General features: G+C 41.5%; 1 protein-coding gene across 5 annotated transcripts in view; it reads left to right on the top strand.

Annotated features, from left to right (window-relative positions):
- The window catches only part of PATJ (PATJ crumbs cell polarity complex component), a 359,628-nt gene that overhangs the window by 332,040 nt on the left and 7,017 nt on the right, over positions 1–20,571 (top strand). For 3 of the 5 annotated variants that reach the window (XM_041770677.1, XM_041770678.1, XM_041770679.1), the window contains exons 41-44: positions 1,156–1,278; positions 2,013–2,117; positions 16,606–16,712; positions 20,056–20,179. In XM_041770677.1, the coding sequence (XP_041626611.1) occupies positions 1,156–1,278; positions 2,013–2,117; positions 16,606–16,712; positions 20,056–20,179 (459 nt within the window). Of the gene's footprint in view, positions 1–1,155; positions 1,279–2,012; positions 2,118–16,605; positions 16,713–17,172; positions 17,234–20,055; positions 20,180–20,571 lie in introns of all 5 variants that reach the window. The other 2 variants (XM_041770681.1, XM_041770680.1) reach the window with 2 other exon arrangements.

Here is a 20,571-nt window from a genome sequence, read left to right as displayed (position 1 = left end):
ACTGGGGTCAGGGAGTGACTCCCTGAGCAGCCTCACCCTCAGGAAAACAGCAAGGAGGTGTTACCCCCTGCTGCTTGGTCTCCAGGTTTTTACCTGTCCCCCAGGTTTGTTGGTTCCTTGACTTCTCAGAAGCCTCAGGTAGTTCGTTATTTCCTGTGTTTGACAGAGTTGTCCGTTTTGCTCAGCAGGTCAGAGAGGCTACAGTTTGTGCAAATGCCACCACAATGAAACTGGAACTCCACAGTCGTTCTTTCAGTGATTTTTATTTTATTTCTTTTTAAATATTTTATTTATTTATTCATGAAAGACACAAAGAAAGAGAGAGGCAGAGGGAGAAGCAGGCTCCATGCAGGAAGCCTGATGTGGGACTCCATCCTGGGACTCCAGGATCACGCCCTGGGCCAAAGGCAGATGCTCAACCGCTGAGCCACCCGGGCGTCCCCTTTCAGTGATTTTTAAAGTAGTCACCCAGTGCTACCAACGTGCTCGGATGTGGACGAGGGCCAGGCCCTCTTCACCAAGGTCCCAGTGAACCAGGCTGCCTCCACGCAGTCTTAGCGGGCGTTCCCAGGCGCATCTCACTGCTCTCTGCAAACTCCGTTGTCATTACAGTGGGTGTCCTCTCGGATCCTTTGTTGTAATGCAGCCGTGCAGCTCTTTTACAGCCAAGTGTGTTTGTTCACACCCAGAAGAGCATGATATGTGTGGCAGTTTAATCATAAACACCATATGAGAACATACTTGCCAAGTCTGCATCAAAATTGGCCACTAAACTGAGCAGTAACATAGGGTTGTTTTGTATTTTTTTTGTTGTTGTTTTTACTCCTACTGTTGCCTTTTATTGAGCCTCTTTTGTAGGCTAAGACTGCACTGTATCATCTCATTTAATCCTCAGACCAGCATAACGACAGAAGCTCTAAGAGCTTAAGGAACTGCCTTAAGATACACTGCCCCCTCGGCCCCACCCCCAGCTCATTGAGCTCTAGAGCTGAAGCACAGGTCTTTCTGAGTCCAAATACGCCGCACTTAACTTCTCTGTTGCCCTGGCCTGGCCTGCTGCATCATGGAAGGATTTTGTTCAACAGCTATCCAGGAGCAATGAGGTTGTGTTTTTTTATTAAATACATGAGCACTGTGTTTTCCTTCTTTCTTTAGGAGCTCAGTGATGCCCTTGGAATCAGTATTGCCGGAGGAAAAGGAAGTCCCTTAGGAGACATCCCAATATTTATTGCCATGATTCAGGCCAGTGGTGTGGCTGCACGTACCCAGAAGCTTAAGGTAAACAAAAGGAGAATGGTGAAGTGCTAACAGCATGTGTTGGGAGACAGAGTTGCAGCCACTGGCGCTTTATTTCAAGTTGGAATTCCAACGGAGACCCTCGCTGAGGGCAAGATGCATTAGAGAAAGTTTACACCTAAAATTCATTAGGTCCCTGGGCATATAAAAATCTTATTGTTTGTATCAAAGCTTCTCGATGAAAGAAGAAATTGCAGCTCATTTGCAAAGCCTCCCATACCATTTTTAGCACTTCATTCCACCCGGAATTAATTTTCACCTCGGAGAGATTTGACCATAGAATCGTCCTTCAACCAGAAGAATGAACATTCTTATGATTTTTTTTCCCCTCATTGCCCCTTCATCTTAACTTAGGTAGAAAAATAAAGGAGAAAACATTTGGCTTCCTCATTAGAGCTTTATTGAACAGTTAATTTGTATGCCTCACTATTACTGGTGAATTGATGTATGAATCACCACCATTGCCAAAATACAAAAGTGGCCTGCCGTGCCTTCCCATAATCAAATCTGACCCCCTTCTTGTTTCTCTGATTGGTCTGTATTTGGGGAGAGCCATAAAAATTCCTCATGCTTCTGGAACATGCACACACAGTAGAAACACAGAATCTTCACAATAGCCACAAATGGGAAATATGACTTACAAAGAATTTTAAGCATTCTTCTCAAATTTAATTTTTCTTAATGATAGTGATTTTCTACCACTTTTGTACTTCCAGGTTGGAGATCGGATTGTCAGCATTAATGGGCAACCTTTGGATGGGCTGTCTCACGCGGATGTGGTTAATCTGCTGAAGAACGCCTACGGGCGCATTATCCTGCAGGTATTGCCATCAATGGAACACGCAGCTGCTCGAGGCAGATAAGTGGCGTGCAAAAAAGATTGAGAGTCACTGGCAGTAGGCATCACTGCCCAGCAGGGTGCTTGCTGATGTGAATTATGAAGGTTGAAAGCAAGAAATTATTATTTTTATTCAGAAATTCTTTAATGCCACCCATACAGGCAGTGAGCATGATTATATGAAAGCATAACAAGGAGAGAAAAATTACTCTTTGCTTCACATGATAAATCAACAAGGCTTTTAGCTTACAGCATTCTTTTGTAAATCAAAGTTTGTGAGGAATAGGAAATGATTTCTTTTCTTATGCCCCAAAACTGTTACTGAACTGCCCAAACACAGTTTCTTCCACTCCCTTTATAGGAAGGATAAAATACAATGCTCTTCTTCCCATAGCATAAATGATTGCCAACACTGTTAAATTCTCACTGTGTGGTTGTCATCAGCTGAGGCAGACAATTATTTATCAGCTGTGGTCCCCAAGACTATTGTCCAGATGCACAGGGAAATATAGCAGGAAGTAGAAAGGAGGTGTGCTGTTCATTACCCCTCCTTATATTTCAGCACTCCACATGTCTCTGAGATTGATGTGGTGCAGTGAGAGGCATGAGCATGATACCGCAGTGAGTTTTGCTAAGAAGTTTCTCCCAAAATGTATGATTATAATCACCACACTTCTGCAGGTAGTATTGAATGGTTTATAGGTAAAAAGGATAAAAAACCCACCATTTAGTATCTTAGGGCTAGCCAGCCTCTCAGATCGTTTCTAGCCTTAAAATGATCATTTCAGGAGCACCTGGCTAGCTCAGTCAGTAGAACATGAAGCTCTTGATCTCAGGGTTGCAAGTTTGAGCCTCACGTTGGGTGTCGAAATTACTTAAAAATAAAATCTTGAAAATAATAATAATTCCAAACTGAAAAGCCATTATATCGGGGAGAACTGATCTGTGTTGCTTAACTCTTGCACTTCAATTGTCTAAATCCAAAGGGCCAAAACAGACATTACAAAAGTAAAAAAAAATGGGATGCCTGGGTGGTTCAGTTGGTTAAGTGTCCAACTCTTGATTTCAGCTTGGGTCATGATCTCAGGGTCCTGGGGTAGAGCCCCATGTTAGGCTCCACGCTCAGAGGGGAGTCTGCTTGAGATTCTCTCTCTCTCTCCCTCTTCCCCCTCCGCGCTCTCTCTCTCTCTAAAATAAATAAATCAATCCTTTGGAAAAAAAGTGAACAACTTTCAGCATGTTTGAAGGGGATCATAAAAATACTCTCAGTAGTTTCAAGGGAGTTTATGTGATAGGCAACATATTAGTGATTTGGGTCCCTGATTTCTACTGAACGCAAACCAGGACACAGTGTGGATCGGCTGTAGAGTCAGCTTTCCCTCTACTCCTAGTCCTCACTTTCAGTGGAACTTATGCTGTCACCTCACTTTCCTCCTTCCACCCCACCTTGGTAATGGTCAGATCCTGCACTTCCTTGATTTTTCTTTGCTGCGCTTTCTCTTCCTCCGAGTTATGCTGACCCCTAGAGGCCTAAAAGCACAACTCCTCAATCTCAGACTGGGGTCTATAAGTTTACACAGAATTTTAAAAGGAAGCTATTTGGGCAGCCCAGGTGGCTCAGCAGTTTAGTGCTGCCTTCAGCCCAGGGCCTGATCCTGAAGCCCCGGGATCAAGTCCCACATTGAGTCCCACATCGGGCTCCCTGCATGGAGCCTGCTTCTCCCTCTGCCTGTGTCTCTGCCTCTCTCTCTCTCTGTCTCTCATGAATAAATAAATAAAATCTTTAAAAATAAAATAAAAAAGTAAAAGGAAGCTATTTGAACTAATAATTATGGCATGACAAAAACGTCTCCCTTAGCGAAATCAATTATTACTGGTATTTTCATACACCGATATAACTTGCTCAGCTCCACCTTCTTCACAAAGAAATGAAATGTACCATTAACTATAAAAGCACCTTAAATGGCAATGAAGCGAAGCTCTCCCATGCAGAATTAACACTTCACTCAGATTGCCACAATTAGCATACCTTTGCAGGAGTTCCTTATTTTTCCTATTTCTGTATTTTAAGAAAATGACATTTAGTTTTAAAAATCTTCTCTTGCATTAATCACATTAGTTGATAGTGTTATTTTCTAAACTGTACTATTAAAATCTTAATGGAATCCTTTGAGATTTTTACCGTTATAATCTACACAGTTAAGGAGATGGAGCATATGTACTGCCAAAGACTCTAGACACAAAACCCAGAGAACTTTTAGGTCCTACATCAAAGTTGCATAGTATATTTGCCTTAATTAGAACAATGTGCATATAGTACCAGCAATAGAGTTATTACAGCTGACTTGGCAATAGGTAATTATTTTTATCATCAGGTGAGCCAGCTCATCGGCAGAGCAGTAGAGAAGGTCAGGTAATTGTGTCTGATGATGTGGAAAAGACTTACTGTCGGTGTATCATGCAAAGCAGTCAGCAACTTCTGGTTGCACAGGGAAGATTAAGGTCTGGGTCAGCAGACTGCAGGATGGTGAAGGGGAAAGAGTGGAAGAGAAGACTAACACTTCCAGAAGCTTCTCTGCACGGTATAAATTGCTGTCTCTGGCTGTAATAAGGAGGTAGATATTTCTGCCCTTAAAGCCTGCTGGTTTCTTATTCTCAATCTTATATTGGTCAGTGGAGATTGATGTGGCTACAAAGGGTCATTTTAAATATTCCCAATTATATTTGCTTGTGTAGTCTGATGGTTTGTCTGGTTAGTCTCTTTTGTCTGTAGAATGGCCATAAAACCTTTATATATATTTTTTTTTATTGAATTTCGATTTGCCAACATATAGTATAATACCCAATGCTTATCCCATCAAGTGCCCTCCTCAGTGCCAGTCACCCAGTCACCTCATCCCCCTGCCTGCCTCCCCTTCCACTACCCCTTGTTCATTTCCCAGAATTAGGAGTCGCTCATATTTTGTCACCCTCTCTAATTTTTCCCACTCATTTTTTGAACAAAATCAGGTAACTTACCCAGACTCTCTGCTAGACTTTTTTTTTTTTTAACATCTTTCTTTGAGAACATAGAAGATACAGGGGATCCCTGGGTGGCTCAGCAGTTTAGCGCCTGCCTTCAGCCCAGGGCATGATCCTGGGGTCCCGGGATCGAGTCCCACATCAGGCTCCCTGTGTGGATCTTGCTTCTCCCTTTGCCTGTGTCTCTGCCTCTGTGTGTGTGTGTGTGTGTGTGTGTCATGAATAAATAAAATCTTAAAAAAGAGAGAGAGAGAGAGAGAGAGAACACAGAAGATAACAAAGAGCATATCTTGTATTGCTAAAGGAATTTGTGATGCTTGTTTTGGGTCCATTAAGAGATTTTGCAAACATTAGAGAGTGTAGTAGAATGTAGAATGGGTGGATTGAGGTAGAACTGACTAAACTAGGGAATATGGGAAGAGTACATTGGGAAAGAAAATTATAGTTTGAGACATCCAGGTGGAGATGTCCAGTAGGCAGAGGAAATATACTGCCAATGCTAGGAGAGATTTCACTGGTGAGAATAGGGTAAATAAAGCCATCTGAGGCTTTTTATTGTTGCCATCCACACTGCCTGGCACATTGTATATCATAAATAATTGGTTGAGTAAATAAATGAAAAAAGCGGTGACAAAGATAGAACAAAGGCTTGGAGACAGAAGAAGAAGAGAGTCTGAAATCAGGGAGGTTCAGGAGGGTCTGTTCACAAAGTAGTTTGGGAGGCCCTTTGAAGACATTCTTCAGAACACAAAAAAAAAAAATTGATTAAGAGGGTCCAACTGCTGCTTTGGAGAGAGAGAGAGAGAGACATGTCATATTTATTAAGATAATATAGAGAAAACGGACCTTTTTTTGAACCCTCAACTGAAAACGGAAGAGAAAAAGTAAGACCTGGGATTAATTCAGGAGATTCAATATCTAACAAAGAGGAATTGCAAAAAGAAAAACAGAAAGAAAGGAAGGAAGGAAGAAAGCTTACAGTCCATGAATCAGTAAGCAGGATAAATAAGTACAATACCTATATACATTCTGAAACTTTAAAGGGAAAAGCATAAGCTGCTTACCAAAGAATAAGAGATTCAAATGGCACCTCCTTTTCAGCAGCTTATTTCTGAGAAAGTTACTTTAGGATTTACTCCAGCAAGAGTCAGTAAGAAAGAAAAGAAAGAGGGAAACCAGAGGATTCAATGCTGAAAAACATGGAAGTACCAGGACAGTTGTGTAGTGGGCATAGAGAACAGCTTGCCCAAACTGAAACAGGAGAAGACATTCTAAGAGATATGCCTCTGTATCAAAAGGAAAGAAGAGGAACAGATGAATTATCTCATCTATTTAACTAAATTGGAAGTTTGAGATCACTGGGAAAATTTTGGGACTCAGCACTAAGTATATAAAAATTAAACAAAATGAGATCATTGTTACCTTGAAGAAAAGAAACTTGTACCAAGAAAAGGAATATAGTACAGTAGTTGACTCAGTATAAATAATATTTATATAAATACCCTAAGTCATAATAATAAAACCAATACAATCCAACATCCTGATGCATAAAATGTTAGTATCACAGTTTTTTGGGATGTGTTGATGAAGAGGAAAATATGAGAAGTAAATCTTTAAAGTTGAAATAAGAAAGGAGGTTGTTGGAAATTGTTAGAACTGCAGAGGTTTAAGTATATTTAAAGAAACACAGGAAACACGTAGAACTTTAAAATAATAATATAAAGTGGAAGAGTTTGGCAAGCTGAATTTTCATCCACTGGAATATTTTGTCTGTTGAAATAGGGAGTTGATAGACATCAACAAGATGATAAATTTGAAAATAGGCTTATAAGCATATTACTTAGCTTATACATCGAACTGAAAAGATAAATGTTTAGTGTGTCTCTAAAAAGTGACAGTGATGAATTTTTTTATCATGTGCTGTACTATTTAATTTTTTACATGTGCACACAAAAAGAAATAGCCTGGAAAAATAAAATAGAAAAGAACCAAGAGTCAAGAGTACAGGTTCTACTAGTCACTGAAAGAGAGGAATTTTAAGAAGCAGAAGGAAATAAAACCAGGAAAGTCACTACAACTGATAGAGAAGTCATTGGCAGTCTTTAAAGAAACTTGTTTTCTTTCGGACTTGATGGCAAGTCAGTAGAGAGCAAAGGAGTAGTTGGGAGCAAAGGAAATAGAAGACAAGGTAGGGATGATGTTACCTCTGAAAAAGATTAAAAATTTTACAGTGAAGGGGCGCCTGGCTGGTTCAGTTGGTAAAACATGAGACTCTTGATCTCAGGCTTATAATTCCAAGCCCCATTTTGGGTGTAGAGATATCTTTAAAAGAAAAAAAATTGCAGTGATGATCACTGATTCTGCAGTCAGATCAGAGGCCAACCTGAGACCCACTGGAGTGGTGCATTATTTAGAGAGTAAAGCATGTTATTCTCCATGCCTGGAATATCCATGTTAATCAACCTTCATCCCCTCTTGATAAATCTTGTGAAATCCTTTGTTTAGAAACTCTCCAACTGGCATGTCTGGGTTGCTCATGAGCATCTGCCTTTGGCTCAGGTCATGATCCCGGGGTCCTGGGATTGAGCCCCGCATCAGGCTCCCCGCTCAGCAGGGAATCTGCTTCTTCCTCTCCTGTCACTTGTGCTCTCTCAAAATAAAATCTTAAAAAAAAAAAAAAAAAAAAACTCTCCAACCAAGAAGTTGAATAGGGAGTGCCCGGGGTCATTTTCCCCTGAGACCATAAATTTATCTAAAGTAATGTCTGTGCCCCTAGCACAGGGCCTAGCCTAATAAGTGTTGGGTCACGTTGAATGGGTTGCTGAGCTATGCTGATCAAGTTAAGATATGAATTTATAGAGAACTTATCACAGTTACCAATTTAATCCAGACAAATTCTACTAGAGAAAGATGGATTGGGTTAGGAATGGAAAAGGTGTGTGATGGAGGGTGCAGGGCAAGCATCTAAAGGCACATGGATCATTAAAGGAGTGGTTTCTGGTCTGGGGAGTGGCATGCATGGATTTTGAGAAAGGCTAAAGCTTCCCAGGTGTTTCTAATATGTAAGCAGCTGATCTATGGAGGTCATGATGGATAGAAAGCCAAAGTAATGCCAGGAAGGGAGTGGTAAGCTCCAGGAAAAGGACAAAGAGCTCAAGGTTTAACGTTGAAATGAAGACCAGTGGAAGTTCTACAGAACAAGTAGGCTTTAGTGTCAGAAAGTTGTGTGTTGTGTGAGTCCTCTCACTTAACTCACGGTTTTCAATAAATAGGAATCATAGCACCTTTCTTCCAAGGTTGCTGTGAGATTTAAGTGAAATGCAATGTTTAATAAAAATAGTGAATTGCCAATGGTAAGCATTGGATAAACGGCATTTTATTACTTTTATAGCATAGGCTTGAGGTCAACAGATGCTAATGTTTTTAAAACCCTGGAAGTGGGGATGCCTGGGTGGCTCAGTGGGTTAAGTGTCTGCCTTCAGCTCAGGTCATGATCCCGGAGACCTGTGATGGAGCCCCACTTCGGGCTTCATGCTCAGTGGGGAGTCTGCTTCTTCCTCTCCCTCTGCCCTTCTCACTGCTCCTCTCTTGTTCACTCTCCCTCAAATAAATAAAATCTTCAAAAAAACCAAAGACAAAACCTGGAAGTGGAGTGGTTTTCCAGGTGGCACTTACTCAAAGTATGTGCCATTAGGTGGTGATGTGACTAGCAATCACTCTGTTCCTTCTTTCACTACAAAACATTTGACCATTATATTTTTAAAACAGATATATTGAAGTATATATTATGTCATCACTTGAATCAGTGTCATTCAATTCTAAATAAAAACTTGAAGCAGATGTGCTTTTTACTTCATTAAGTTACACCAAATTCCAGATGTAGGACAAGGCAAGCTTTTGATTGTTGTCTGTGCCCCATTGTAAGATGCCAGCTTTCTCAGAGATCACCTCAACCTGACAGCCTTCCTGTTGGTTTTCAGCATACACACTATGGATCTAGGATCCAGGCTGGATGTGAGTGCTGAGTTTGTATTTTGTACTGCAAGATTTGAGTCCTAACAAATCTAAGGGCTAATCTTACTCTTCTACACAATCAGCAGCTCAGTAAAGTTCTAAGCAAGGAGCTCAAGCTTTTGTGCATTGTGATAATCCTTATCTGGAAGATATTCCAACTTCAATTCTCCAAAGCAATCCCTCAAACCTATTTTTAAGGAAAGGTACTCATCCCAGGGTCCTGTGCAATAAAAACCTGTGCTTTATTACTTATTAGAAAAGTATTAGACATACATCATTCAATATAGAACATATAATTGAATTAGTTTTGCTTATTAAATGCCACAAGAAACCAAGCCATGAGAAAGTATATCAGAACAAATACCCTCTTGAAGGGGAAAATACAGTTTGATGAGGAAATCCATTTGGAGGGGGAAACACATTGTGAGGGGCAAGGGGAGTTGGAGGGGGAAATACGGAGTGAGGGGCAGGGGCTGTTGGAGGAGGAAACATCCTTATTGGTTCTTCTTCCACTGATTCAAAAGCAAGAGGAGTTGGAGGGGGAAATACAGAGTGAGGGGCAAGGGGAGTTGGAGGAGGAAATAGGTTGTGAGGGGCAAGAGGAGTTGGAGGGGGAAACATCCTTATTGGTTCTTCCTCTTCCAGTGATTCAAAGGTCTCCATTTTTTCATTAGACTCAGAGAGTAGAGCTTCTTCCCCATCCTTCATTTCACAAGTCCTCCTCTCAGGTAGAGAGGCTCCCTCGTTCTTTTTCATTTCATGAGTCTCCCCCTTCTCAAGTAGAGTGACTTCCTCCTCTTTCATTTCATGAGTCTCTCTCCTCTCAGGTAGAGTGGTTTCCTCCTTCTCTTTCACTTCACATGTCTCCACCTCTGGTACAGGGATTTCCTCCTCATCTTCCTTCAGACCAGTGGCCTCCCTCTCCTCAGGTAGGCACTTAGTAAATGTCTGATCATAACAAGGTTGGGAAGAAGGTAAGGACACAAAGTACTTTCACTAAAGTCCAGTTTAAACTGCTGTAGTCACGTGCAGCTTCAGAAGATTAAATTTTCTCTGTGCATACCTACCACCCAGCAGTTCTACATCTAATTGTCCTAAAGAATCACCCAAGATATATGTAGCAGAACTGTGTGCAACAATAAAGAACATAAACTTAGAACCACATATTCAAGTTGCACAGACCTTATACCTATTGTCTGAGGACCTCAAAGCCTTCTTTGCTTTACCCAGAAACCCTGTCCTTCCCCCCCCCACTTTTCTCCACTTTGAACAGCATGTGTTCATATTTGCCCCCCCACACTAGATATCAATGGCAAGCCTGTCTGTTGGAGGGAGGGAACGCATCTGCACTCCTTTGGTTTCCTCTACTCCCATCTCTATCCTCAGAACCTACCACAGAAGTTTGTACCTAGGAGTTCTAGATTTATTTATTTTTTTTAATGAGTAAAGGGTGTCTGGGTGGCTCAGTCAGTTAAGTGTCTGCCTTTGGCTTGAGTCATGATCCCAGGGTCCTGGGATGGAGTCCTGCATCAGTCTCCTTGCTCAGTGAGGAGTCTGCTTCTCCCTCTACCCCTCCTCCCTGCTCATGCATGCTCTCCTGTGCTCTCTCATACTCTTACAGACACACAATCTCTCTCTCTCAAATAAAATCTAAAAATAAAATTAAAAATTAGTAACCTTCCCATTTGTTTGCCTTCTCCCTTCTTCAAAATGCATAAATAGACCTTTCCCAGCCTACCTCCATGTTGTTCAGTCCCTGGTGTTGATAGCAGAAGAGAACTTCAGATGCAGGACCAAACTAAGACTCTTAGGCCACATCTCTTGGATTTATACCCAGCTGAACATACACACCCTTCCAAGATCAGATTATCATCTTTCACAAGTCAATCCCTGGGAAAACCAATCAACTCTGAGACCAGGATGGTGAATACAAATGCCTTGGAGCTATAAAGTCATTCTAGGGGTGATGAGTTTATGTTCTCCTTCCTTTCTACAAAAGACTCATCAGTGAAAATCCTTCACATTTCCCAACTAGCTTCTGGCTTCCACTCCTACAAAATAGGAACTTGAACAGTTCCAAGGATCCTAGGTAAGCCCCTAGGATTTAATATAATCAGTGGCTGGGAGGCCCTTTTTATTTCAGGGTTGGAGGTGAACAGAGGCCTTCAGATCTTGGAGGGATGTGAGTTTTTCTTCAAAATAGTGTTTTATAGGGGTGCTTGGGTGGCTCAGTCAGTTAAGCATCTGCCTTCAGCTCAGGTCATGATTCCAGGGTCCTGTGATGGAGCCTGTGTCAGGCTCCCTGCTCAGTGAGGAAACTACTTCTCCCTCCCTCTCCCCTCCACCTCTCTCCTTGCTTGTGTGCTTTCTCTCTCTCTCTCAAATAAATAACTATTTTTTAAAAAGAAGTGTTTTTATATTCTCTAGCTCAATAAAAAAAAATGCAATTTTTACCCAAATAGAACTGTGACTTTCGTTTCACAATTTATATGGCTGATTTCATGGGCTCTTAAAGTGTATTGTCTATCTACAAGTTAAAAAACTATCCTGGAATATCCATGGGCATATGTTTCCCATGCCCTGAGCCTTTCTTGTCATACTCTGTGAGGGTGAGGAACTTTTCCCTCCTGTTGCCAACCACATGCCATATGATCTGCTCCATTTGCAACTGCTTGTTCAACTATCTCTCTGCCCCTCTTCCTCCCTGACATCATATCTAGCCTGTCCTTAATTATGTGCAGCATGAGTCATTGCCTGGTGTGAAGGTCCAAGACCAGGTCTATACCCTCAACACTGCATAAGACTAAGAGCACAAGGTTTTAGAGTGAAATAATATGGAAATTAATCCAGCCTTCACTCCTTAACTGACCTTGGGAAAATTACTTAACCTTTCTGCCCCAGGTTCATCTGTCTAAAATACAGAAATAATAGTGATACCTACCTTGGCAGGGACTCAGGAGAGTGCTTAGCATACAGTAAGTGCTTGGATATTTGGTAGTCATGGTGCTGTTAAATATTGAGCAAATGGGCAAAGAAAGGAGGTTGCCATCAGGTCTTGGTTTTTGAAGGTACCTTAGAAAAAATATTTTACTGACTTTCTCCCTCAGCCCCATAATGGATGGTCTGTTTCATGGTCAGCTGAGAGTCCAAGTCCAAATTCCCACCAAATACAGGTATCTCCTTTACTATATCCTGAATTGATAGATTTTGAGCCTCTATTTGAATGATTGCTTTAGCAGGATGCTCATGTCCTAACAAGCTGTGCCATTCCATTTTGTAACTGCCTCATTAGATTTTTTTTTCTCCTTAAAAGGACCCAAAACCAATCTCTTTGTAACCTCCAACAGTTTCAGTCTGTTCTGTGGAAATTCAGAAAATTGAGTCCCATAATCCCTATTCCTTAGGAAGGTTTTGGATTCATTCACTCCACAAATACTCATTAAGCAACTTGTGTGCCAAGCATGTTAATACTGAGAAGCAGTCCTTATCCTCATCAATCCTGTGATGGGGATGTGGGGGAGACCCATTAACAGTCACACAAATATGTATCATCACAATTCATAAGAAATATTTTGAGAGTGCTATGGAGAGGAAAACAGGAGACATCAATTTAAGCAGTAGTAATAAAGAAGGCTTATATAAGGAAAGTGACTTTTAAGCTAATAACAGGCCAGCTGTTTTCTGAGGGGGGCGAAGAGAGGATTCTGGGCAGAGAGAACTAGAATGTGGGGTGGAGTGGAGATTGATGGGATTAGAGGAGCAGACTATGGGAGGGCCTTTGTGTGTATAACTAGGGAGTCTGGATTTTATTCCAAGTACCACTGAGAGGTTTTAAGTAGGGGAGTGCCATTATCCATTTCATACTGAAAAAGATAACTAGCTGTTGTATAGAAGAGAGATTGGAAGAGGATGAGGGAGATGCCTGTTAAAAGGCAGTTGATGATAATTTTTTTTTAAGTTTTATTTTATTTTAATTTTTTAAAAGATTTTATTTATTTATTCATAGAGACAGACAGAGAGAGAGGCAGAGACACAGCCAGAGGGAGAAGCAGGCATCATACAGAGAGCCTGATGTGGGACTCGATCCCAGGTCTCCAGGATCACGCCCTGGGCTGAAGGCGGTGCTAAACCGCTGCACCACGGAGGCTGCCCTGATGATAAATTTATTAGGCTGGTCACCATCAAGGCAAAAAGGAAACAGATTTTAGAGGTATTTTAGAGGTAAAATCCAGAGGACTTTGTGTTAGATTATATATGGCAGGTGAGAGAGGGATGTATCAGGTTGATATTCAGAGACTAAGCTCCTGTGTGGTTAGTATCCCGGCATCCTTTCTAATTAGTCATCAACAGCCAGCGATCAATTATTTTCAAAATTACACCTAGCACATTTCTAATCAGGTAGCCAGAGGTGCCATCTACTCAGAGGGGAAAATGAATTGGAAAATGGTTGTTGGATCAAGAGTTTGAATTTGGTTAATGTAGATGGTAAGTTGGCAATTGGATATAGCAGATGAGGCTGGGAATTTTCATCACCTTGTTGGCATTTAAAGCTATGGGAATATATATGTTGTCACCTAGACCCTGAGTGTGCATGTGGGAATTGGGCCCAGGACTGAGCCACAAAGGTGAGTAGGATAGCCAAGAGCTGGAAAAGTGGGCCCCAGTTGCAGAAGGAAGGCCAGAAAGTGGGTCATAGAAGTTTAGGTCTGGTAATGGGGATGCCTGCTGGAAAGGAGTGGTTCATGGAGATAGTGTAGGTTGAGATTACAGAGGTCATATGCAAAGACAACTTCTCTGATACGTGAGCTGTGGGGAGAGTGAAAAAGTGGAAAGCAGAGAGGAGCTCTTATGGTCCAAGAGAATCTGTCTTTTCTTCTTTGTCTCTTATCCTAAATATTTGCCCGGTTCATTTAGCCATTCTGTGTATGATGGTATTTCCAGAAGATGCCATAGCTTACACACAGCTGTATTTTCCTTCAGTTTAGGATGCTTCACCAAAATGTGTTCTGACTCACCAGGGCTGGCCTTTTGATTTCCTTGTCATTAACAGATGCAGCTAAGCTTAGCAATTTAGGCAGCCGTGCCCTCTGTTGGCTTATTCTGAAACTGCAGTCGAATCTAGTTGCTTTGCATTAGTGCCATGTCCCTCACTCCACGCTTACTGGTGCACTGACTATTAGAACCTGGAAGAAGAAACATTGATCAGAAGCACGAATAGCCCAGAAGCTCTCGAGAAAGAAGTTCTGAACTAGTAGAGATGGAAGACATCGCCAAGCTAAGCCTACAAGGCAGGCTTTTATGATTCCCATCCAATAGATGAGGAGGCTAGAACTCAAGCACAGCACCATTAAAATGGCAGAAACTGAACTCCAGAACTTCCTGTATCCTAATATGAGCTGTTAGAATCATACCATATTGTTTTCTAATGCTTTTGAGTATTATTTGCAAATTACAAATATAAAGTGAATGTTTACATGTCAGGTACGATTGTTTGGAACCATGTAAAAAACAAAGAATAGGGATGCCTGGGTGGCTCAGTGGTTGAGCACCTGCCCTTGGCTCGGGCATATCCCATGGTCCCGGGATCGAGTCCCACATCGGGCTCCCTGCATGGAGCCTGCTTCTCCCTCTGCTTATGTCTCTGCCTCTCATTGTGTCTCTCATGAATAAATAAAATCTTAAAAAAAAAAAAAAGAATAGGGAGTCAGATATTCATTCTTTCTTTCATTCACCAAATATTAAATGAACATCTACTACATGCCAGGCACTATTGTAGATAATGAGGATGCAGGAGTGAATGAAACAAACAAGCTTCATGTTCTCATACTCTAATATAAAGTGGCAGACAGTAGGATAAATAAGGTAAAATATATACAGTTTATTAGTAATGGTGTAAGAAGGGAACACAAGGCAGAGGAGGGTATGAAATGTTGGGCTGGGTGTTGGTATGGAAATTTTGGTTACAGTGGCCAAGGACCTGAGGGAAATGAAGGAGCTGACAATGCAGATGCTGAACTCAGTGCTCCAGGCAAAAGGCAGAGCACTTGCAAAGCACTGAGGTGGAAATGCCTCTGGCATGTTAGAGGAACAGTGAGGAGGCCAGTGTGGCTTTGGAAGAAAATGTTAAGAGCAGAAGGCAGAGACATAACTGGGCAGGTCACCTGAAGATGACCTTGTGGGTCATAATACGGACGTAAGCTTGTGATCCTAGGGAGTTGGGTTTCTGTTGGACAGTTTTAAGCAGAAGAAATAATCTGTATTTGAAGAGGACCATTCTGGCTGCTATGGAGTGAGTCAGGGAGGGGCTGTATGTAGCAGGGAGACTATCAAGGAGGCCTTTGTATGGGACCCCTGGGTGGCTTAGGGGTTGAGCATCTGCCTTTGGCTCAGGGTGTGATCCTGGTTCAAGGATCAAGTCCCACATCAGGCTTTCTGAGACTATCCTGCTTCTGCCTCTGTCTCTGTCTCCCCTTCTCTCTCTCTCTCTCCCTCTGTCTTTCATGAATAAATAAATAAAATCTTTTTATTTATTTATTTTTAATAAAATCTTTTTAAAAAGTGGAGGGGAGGCTTTTGTAAAACTCTAGGCAAGATATGATTGTGTAGAAAGACCAATAGAATTTTATGAAGACTGAATGTGGGCTGTAAGAAAAAGAGGAGGGCAGCCTGGGTGGCTCAGCGGTTTAGCGCCGCCTGCAGCCCAGGGTGTGATCCTGGAGACCTGGGATCGCGTCCCACATCGGGCTCCTTGCATGGAGCCTGCTTCTCCCTCTGCCTGTGTCTCTGCCTCTCTCTCTCTCTCTCTCTGTTTATCTCTCATGAATAAATAAATAAAATCTTTAAAAAACAGAGAAAGAGGAGTCAAGAACAACACCAAGGTATTTGCTGAAACTGAAAGAATGAAGTTGTTGTTTCCTGAAATGAGAAAGGCTACAAGACCAGAAGTCTGAAGGGGTAGGCTCAGTGCTAGACTTGTTAGCTTTGAGATTACCTGCTGGAGATCCCACTCATTGGTGATTGGATAGATAGATCTCAAGTTAGGAGGCTGATACTAAAGATGCAGATTCAGGAATTACCATTACACAGATGGTATTTAAATTATCAAGTAGGATGAGATGAGATGAGATAAAATGAGCTAAGGGGATGTTTAGATGGGAGAGATAAGAAATTTAAGGACTAAGCCCTATTGCTCTCCCATCAAGGTTTAGGAGGTAGGATGGAATGGCCAGCAGATAGAAGGTAAACTAGCAAAGTATGGTATCATGGAAGTCAAATGAAGAAAACAGTTTGAGAGAATAATCCATTTGTGTCAAATGCTGCAGATAGGTTGAATAAGACCAGGATGAGAACCAACCTTCTCCTATAGAATATAGGAATGGTCTTTCTAATTCTCCCCTGACTTACAGTGGATTTTCTTGTTCTAATTTTCCCGCCAGGTTGTAGCAGATACCAATATAAGCGCCATAGCAACTCAGCTTGAAAACATGTCTACAGGCTACCACCTTGGTTCTCCCACTGCTGAACACCATCCAGAAGACACAGAGTGAGTATTCTAGATACAGAGTGCCTATTACATGTGTGGGCAAGGCTCAGTGAGACCTTTTCCAGAAACTAGAGTATGCTTTCTAAAGAAGAGGAGGGGGAAATACACATTACCTTTTCTAACTCCTAGAGAATCTCCCGGAACACACCAAGGTTTCCTCACTCCTGTCCAGGCTTTGTTCCATGTAGAACTTCTTAAGAGACTGCTGTCACAGGGCCTGCATCTGGTCACTTTGACACGGTGCCTTCTTCAACCCAGGTGCTCCCTGCTTTATTATGCAAGGAACTCTGTTTTCTAAGCTAAAATCTCATTCTGAGATTAAATTTTATTGTTAGACTTGCTGGCATTCTTCATTAAAACGTCATTACAGTTATAATTGTCCATTAAAGCAATGTTTCTCAAACTGGAATATGCATATTAAATATCTAAGGAGCATATTTAAAATTGCTTATTTCTCCAGCCCCATTCTCAGAAACTGATTAGGTGACCCACAGTGGATTCCCCGGGCAGTTCTGCTACAGGTGGGTGGCCCATCCGTACTTTCAGAAATGTGGCCTAGAGTTCTTCCTCTCCCTGATACCAGTGCCTGGTCACCAGTACATGCTCACTAAATGCTCATTGACTGATTGGAATATTTCATTGGAAAGATCTAATGATCATAGACATTTCTAACTTTTTTCTGGCACTTCACATCTTAAATGATACCTTTAAGTTTATTTTTCTTGAGGAAAGAATATTAAACTAAGCTCCTTTTACTTTTTTCTCATTATGAAAGTAATAAATGCATGCTACTAAAATATGACATATATATAAAATTATGATATTTTCAAGTTACAATGGCCCTTTCCTTTAAAAAAAAAAAAAATCAGGACCCTATTACAGGAAGAGCAGTTAGTACACCTTTAGCATTCTTTGATATCCCTATGTAAATACAGAGATGTCCTTGTAATCTTGGTTCCTTTGCCAGGAACCACAGCTCCTGGCAAGCTGGGAACCACTAGCATAAAAGAATTTATAAATTACTTATAAGCCAACCACTGTTAACATTTGGAGATTTTTTTTATTAGTGTTTTATATAAAAGTAAATTAAAACAAATTGAAATTGTGAGATAAATGGAGGCAAACTCCATCTGATGTTGCCAACTGAGGAGTAGAGTTGCTTCCCCCACTCTCCCCCTGAAAACCGGTCTCTAATCACGAAGAGGCACAATTAGGAAGGTCTCTAATGATTTGGTGGCTCCCAGGGTCTAGCTCTAAAACAATGACTCTGGACATTTGGATTCCTATTTCACTATCCTGAGAAACAGGGGGGCTGCATTTGAAAGAGGAACCATGAATCCAATTCATGTCTGGCCAGTGGACCATTACTAAGAATACTTATATGGCCATGAAGTTATGAAATGTAGAGCCTTATTCATGACATCATTACCATTTGGCCATAGGGGATAATTCATCATTTTTAGCAGATACATACTGAGCACCTGCTGAAGGCCAGATACTGGACAAGTACTGGGTTCTCAGGATTCAAACTTAAAAAATGTAGGTGAAGGCATTGCCCCAAGTCCTCAAGGAACTGCCAGAGAATTGGAAAAACAGGCCCGTGACTCCATGTTTGTAGAAGTTGATAAGTATAGGAGAGCCAAGTTCCATGAGAAAGCTAAGTAAGCAAAGTGTCCTGCGAAACCATGGAAGAGGAGTACAACTCTACCAAAGCATGTCCCCGGAGACACTAATGCTTTGGCTTAGTTTTAAAACAATCAGAATAAGTAGAAATGGCATTCAAAACAGTCAACAATTTATATGCATGGACATTCAGTAGTTACTATGGACTGCCTGCTGTAAACAATTAGTAAGTACATCAACAAACAACCCGTATCAGTGTGAACCAGCTGAAAATCAACCCTAAAATAAGCTGGGCAAAATTGAGGAGGGGGGGAAGGAAGACTATTCTAGTCAGACAGAACAGCATATTCAGAGGTGGCTCATATCCCAGTTTTGCAAGTTAAATACATGAAAGGGCAAGTTTGTATCACATGCCTCTGCCTCTCGGACATGCATGCTGCCACAAAGCAAGTGAGGCTACTAGTATGTAAATATGAACCTCCCACAAGTAAGATGGCAAGGGCTGGGATCCCAGGGTGCCTTTAGGTTTTTACCCTTTGGACAAGGGCATTTGGGAAGAAGAAATTTGCATTCGCAAAGCTTAAACTACTTGAGCCCACATAGATAGATCATTTAATTTTTAGCCATGTTATTTCTAAGAGAGCAGACTTCCACACTGGACGAAACTTTGAAAATCTAAATTACCCATTTGAAACAGAGTGTCTTTATCCATTTTGCTTGTCCTTGGTTTCTCTCTTTTCTCCTGGATTTCACTATGCATGCACACAGTCATGATCCTGAGTTTGTGACAAGCACAATGCAGGTCGCTGGGATTACTCAGATGACGAAGACTTAAGGAGTTCATAGTCTGGTAGAGGAGCAAGTCTGGCCACAGTAGAGCAAGTGCCATAGTGGAAATCTGTACCCACTGCAAAAGGGGCACAGAGGAGGATCGGCTAACTCTCCCAAGGGAGTCAGGAAAGCATCATATTGGAGGTGGGCTTTGAAGAATGAGTTCCCAGCCTGGGTTCCCTGGGTGGAAGCAGTGGGCGAGGTGTGTGAGGCCACTCTGCAGCGCACTGAGCTATTGGGCTGGCGTCACCTGTTCTGGATAGCAGCCCACCTGCAGACTGGTGGTCTCCCACTAGCTAGGGTGATGCCTCACCTCTCCGGCTCCATACACATTCTCTAAGGATATAAAGACAGTTTCATTCAGCTTTATTTTTTTTTTAAGATTTTATTTATTTATTCATGAGAGACACAGAGATTGAAAGAGAGAGGCAGAGTCACAGGCAGAGGGAGAAGCAGGCTCCATGCAGGGAGCCCGACTGGGACTCGATCCCGGGTCTCCAGGATTACGCCCTGGGCTGAAGGCAGCACTAAACCGCTGAGCCACTCAGGCTGACCTCATTCAGCTTTAAACAGTAAGCATAAAAGTTAAAAACTAAGCATAAAGAAGGGTGCTTTGACAACTTCAGCATCATGACTTTATTTTTATTAAAAAACAGTTTTATGAAGGAGAAACCCCTAAAACATCAAGGTCATTAAAGGCCTATTGCTCATTAGTCCGACATGACATGGGAAATGTAAGTTTCTAGATTGGTCTCTGAGAGTTTGATTGCATGAACTGGCCTTCATAGTTTCGCAGTATGAAAGTCTCTCAAATCTGTGTTCTTCCATTAAAATGAAATTCCCTCTCAATATCTATTCTTGAATTAAACAGCGTGCATTGTGTTTTCAGAACACCTCCACCTAAGATTATTACTTTGGAGAAAGGCTCTGAAGGATTGGGGTTTAGTATTGTAGGGGGTTATGGAAGTCCCCATGGAGACCTGCCAATTTATGTCAAGACTATATTTGCAAAGGTATTTTTTTCCTTTTTACTGTACTTTTTTTTTTTTAATCTAGGTGAGATTTTTTTTTTTTTTTTAGTGGTTTGCTTTGCTTACTTTTAGCTATACCTGGGTGTGTGCTTGTATGCTTATTTCATTTTAACCTTGTGTAGGGCATTCCCACACCAGACTAGTGAAAAAAGAGTTCCTTTATAAGAGTGGAGTTACAAAAAGTGTAATGTTCTTTGGACCCTATTACAAAAGTAGATTTTCAAGAGTGTCTTCTTTCAAGAACACAATATAAGGAGCAGTGCCATGCTCTTTGGAAGCTGGCTTTGGAAATATTTTTCTGAGCTAGAATATATAAGTTTGGCTTTCTCCTTCAAGAAAAGATGACAGCAGCGGGCTGTGGCAGAGAAAGCTCT

This window comes from Vulpes lagopus, chromosome 10 (genome assembly GCF_018345385.1).
Source record: "Vulpes lagopus strain Blue_001 chromosome 10, ASM1834538v1, whole genome shotgun sequence".
NCBI lineage: Eukaryota > Metazoa > Chordata > Mammalia > Carnivora > Canidae > Vulpes > Vulpes lagopus.
Note: the sequence above shows the minus strand (reverse complement) of the source record. Positions and strands in the feature narration are given on the sequence as shown.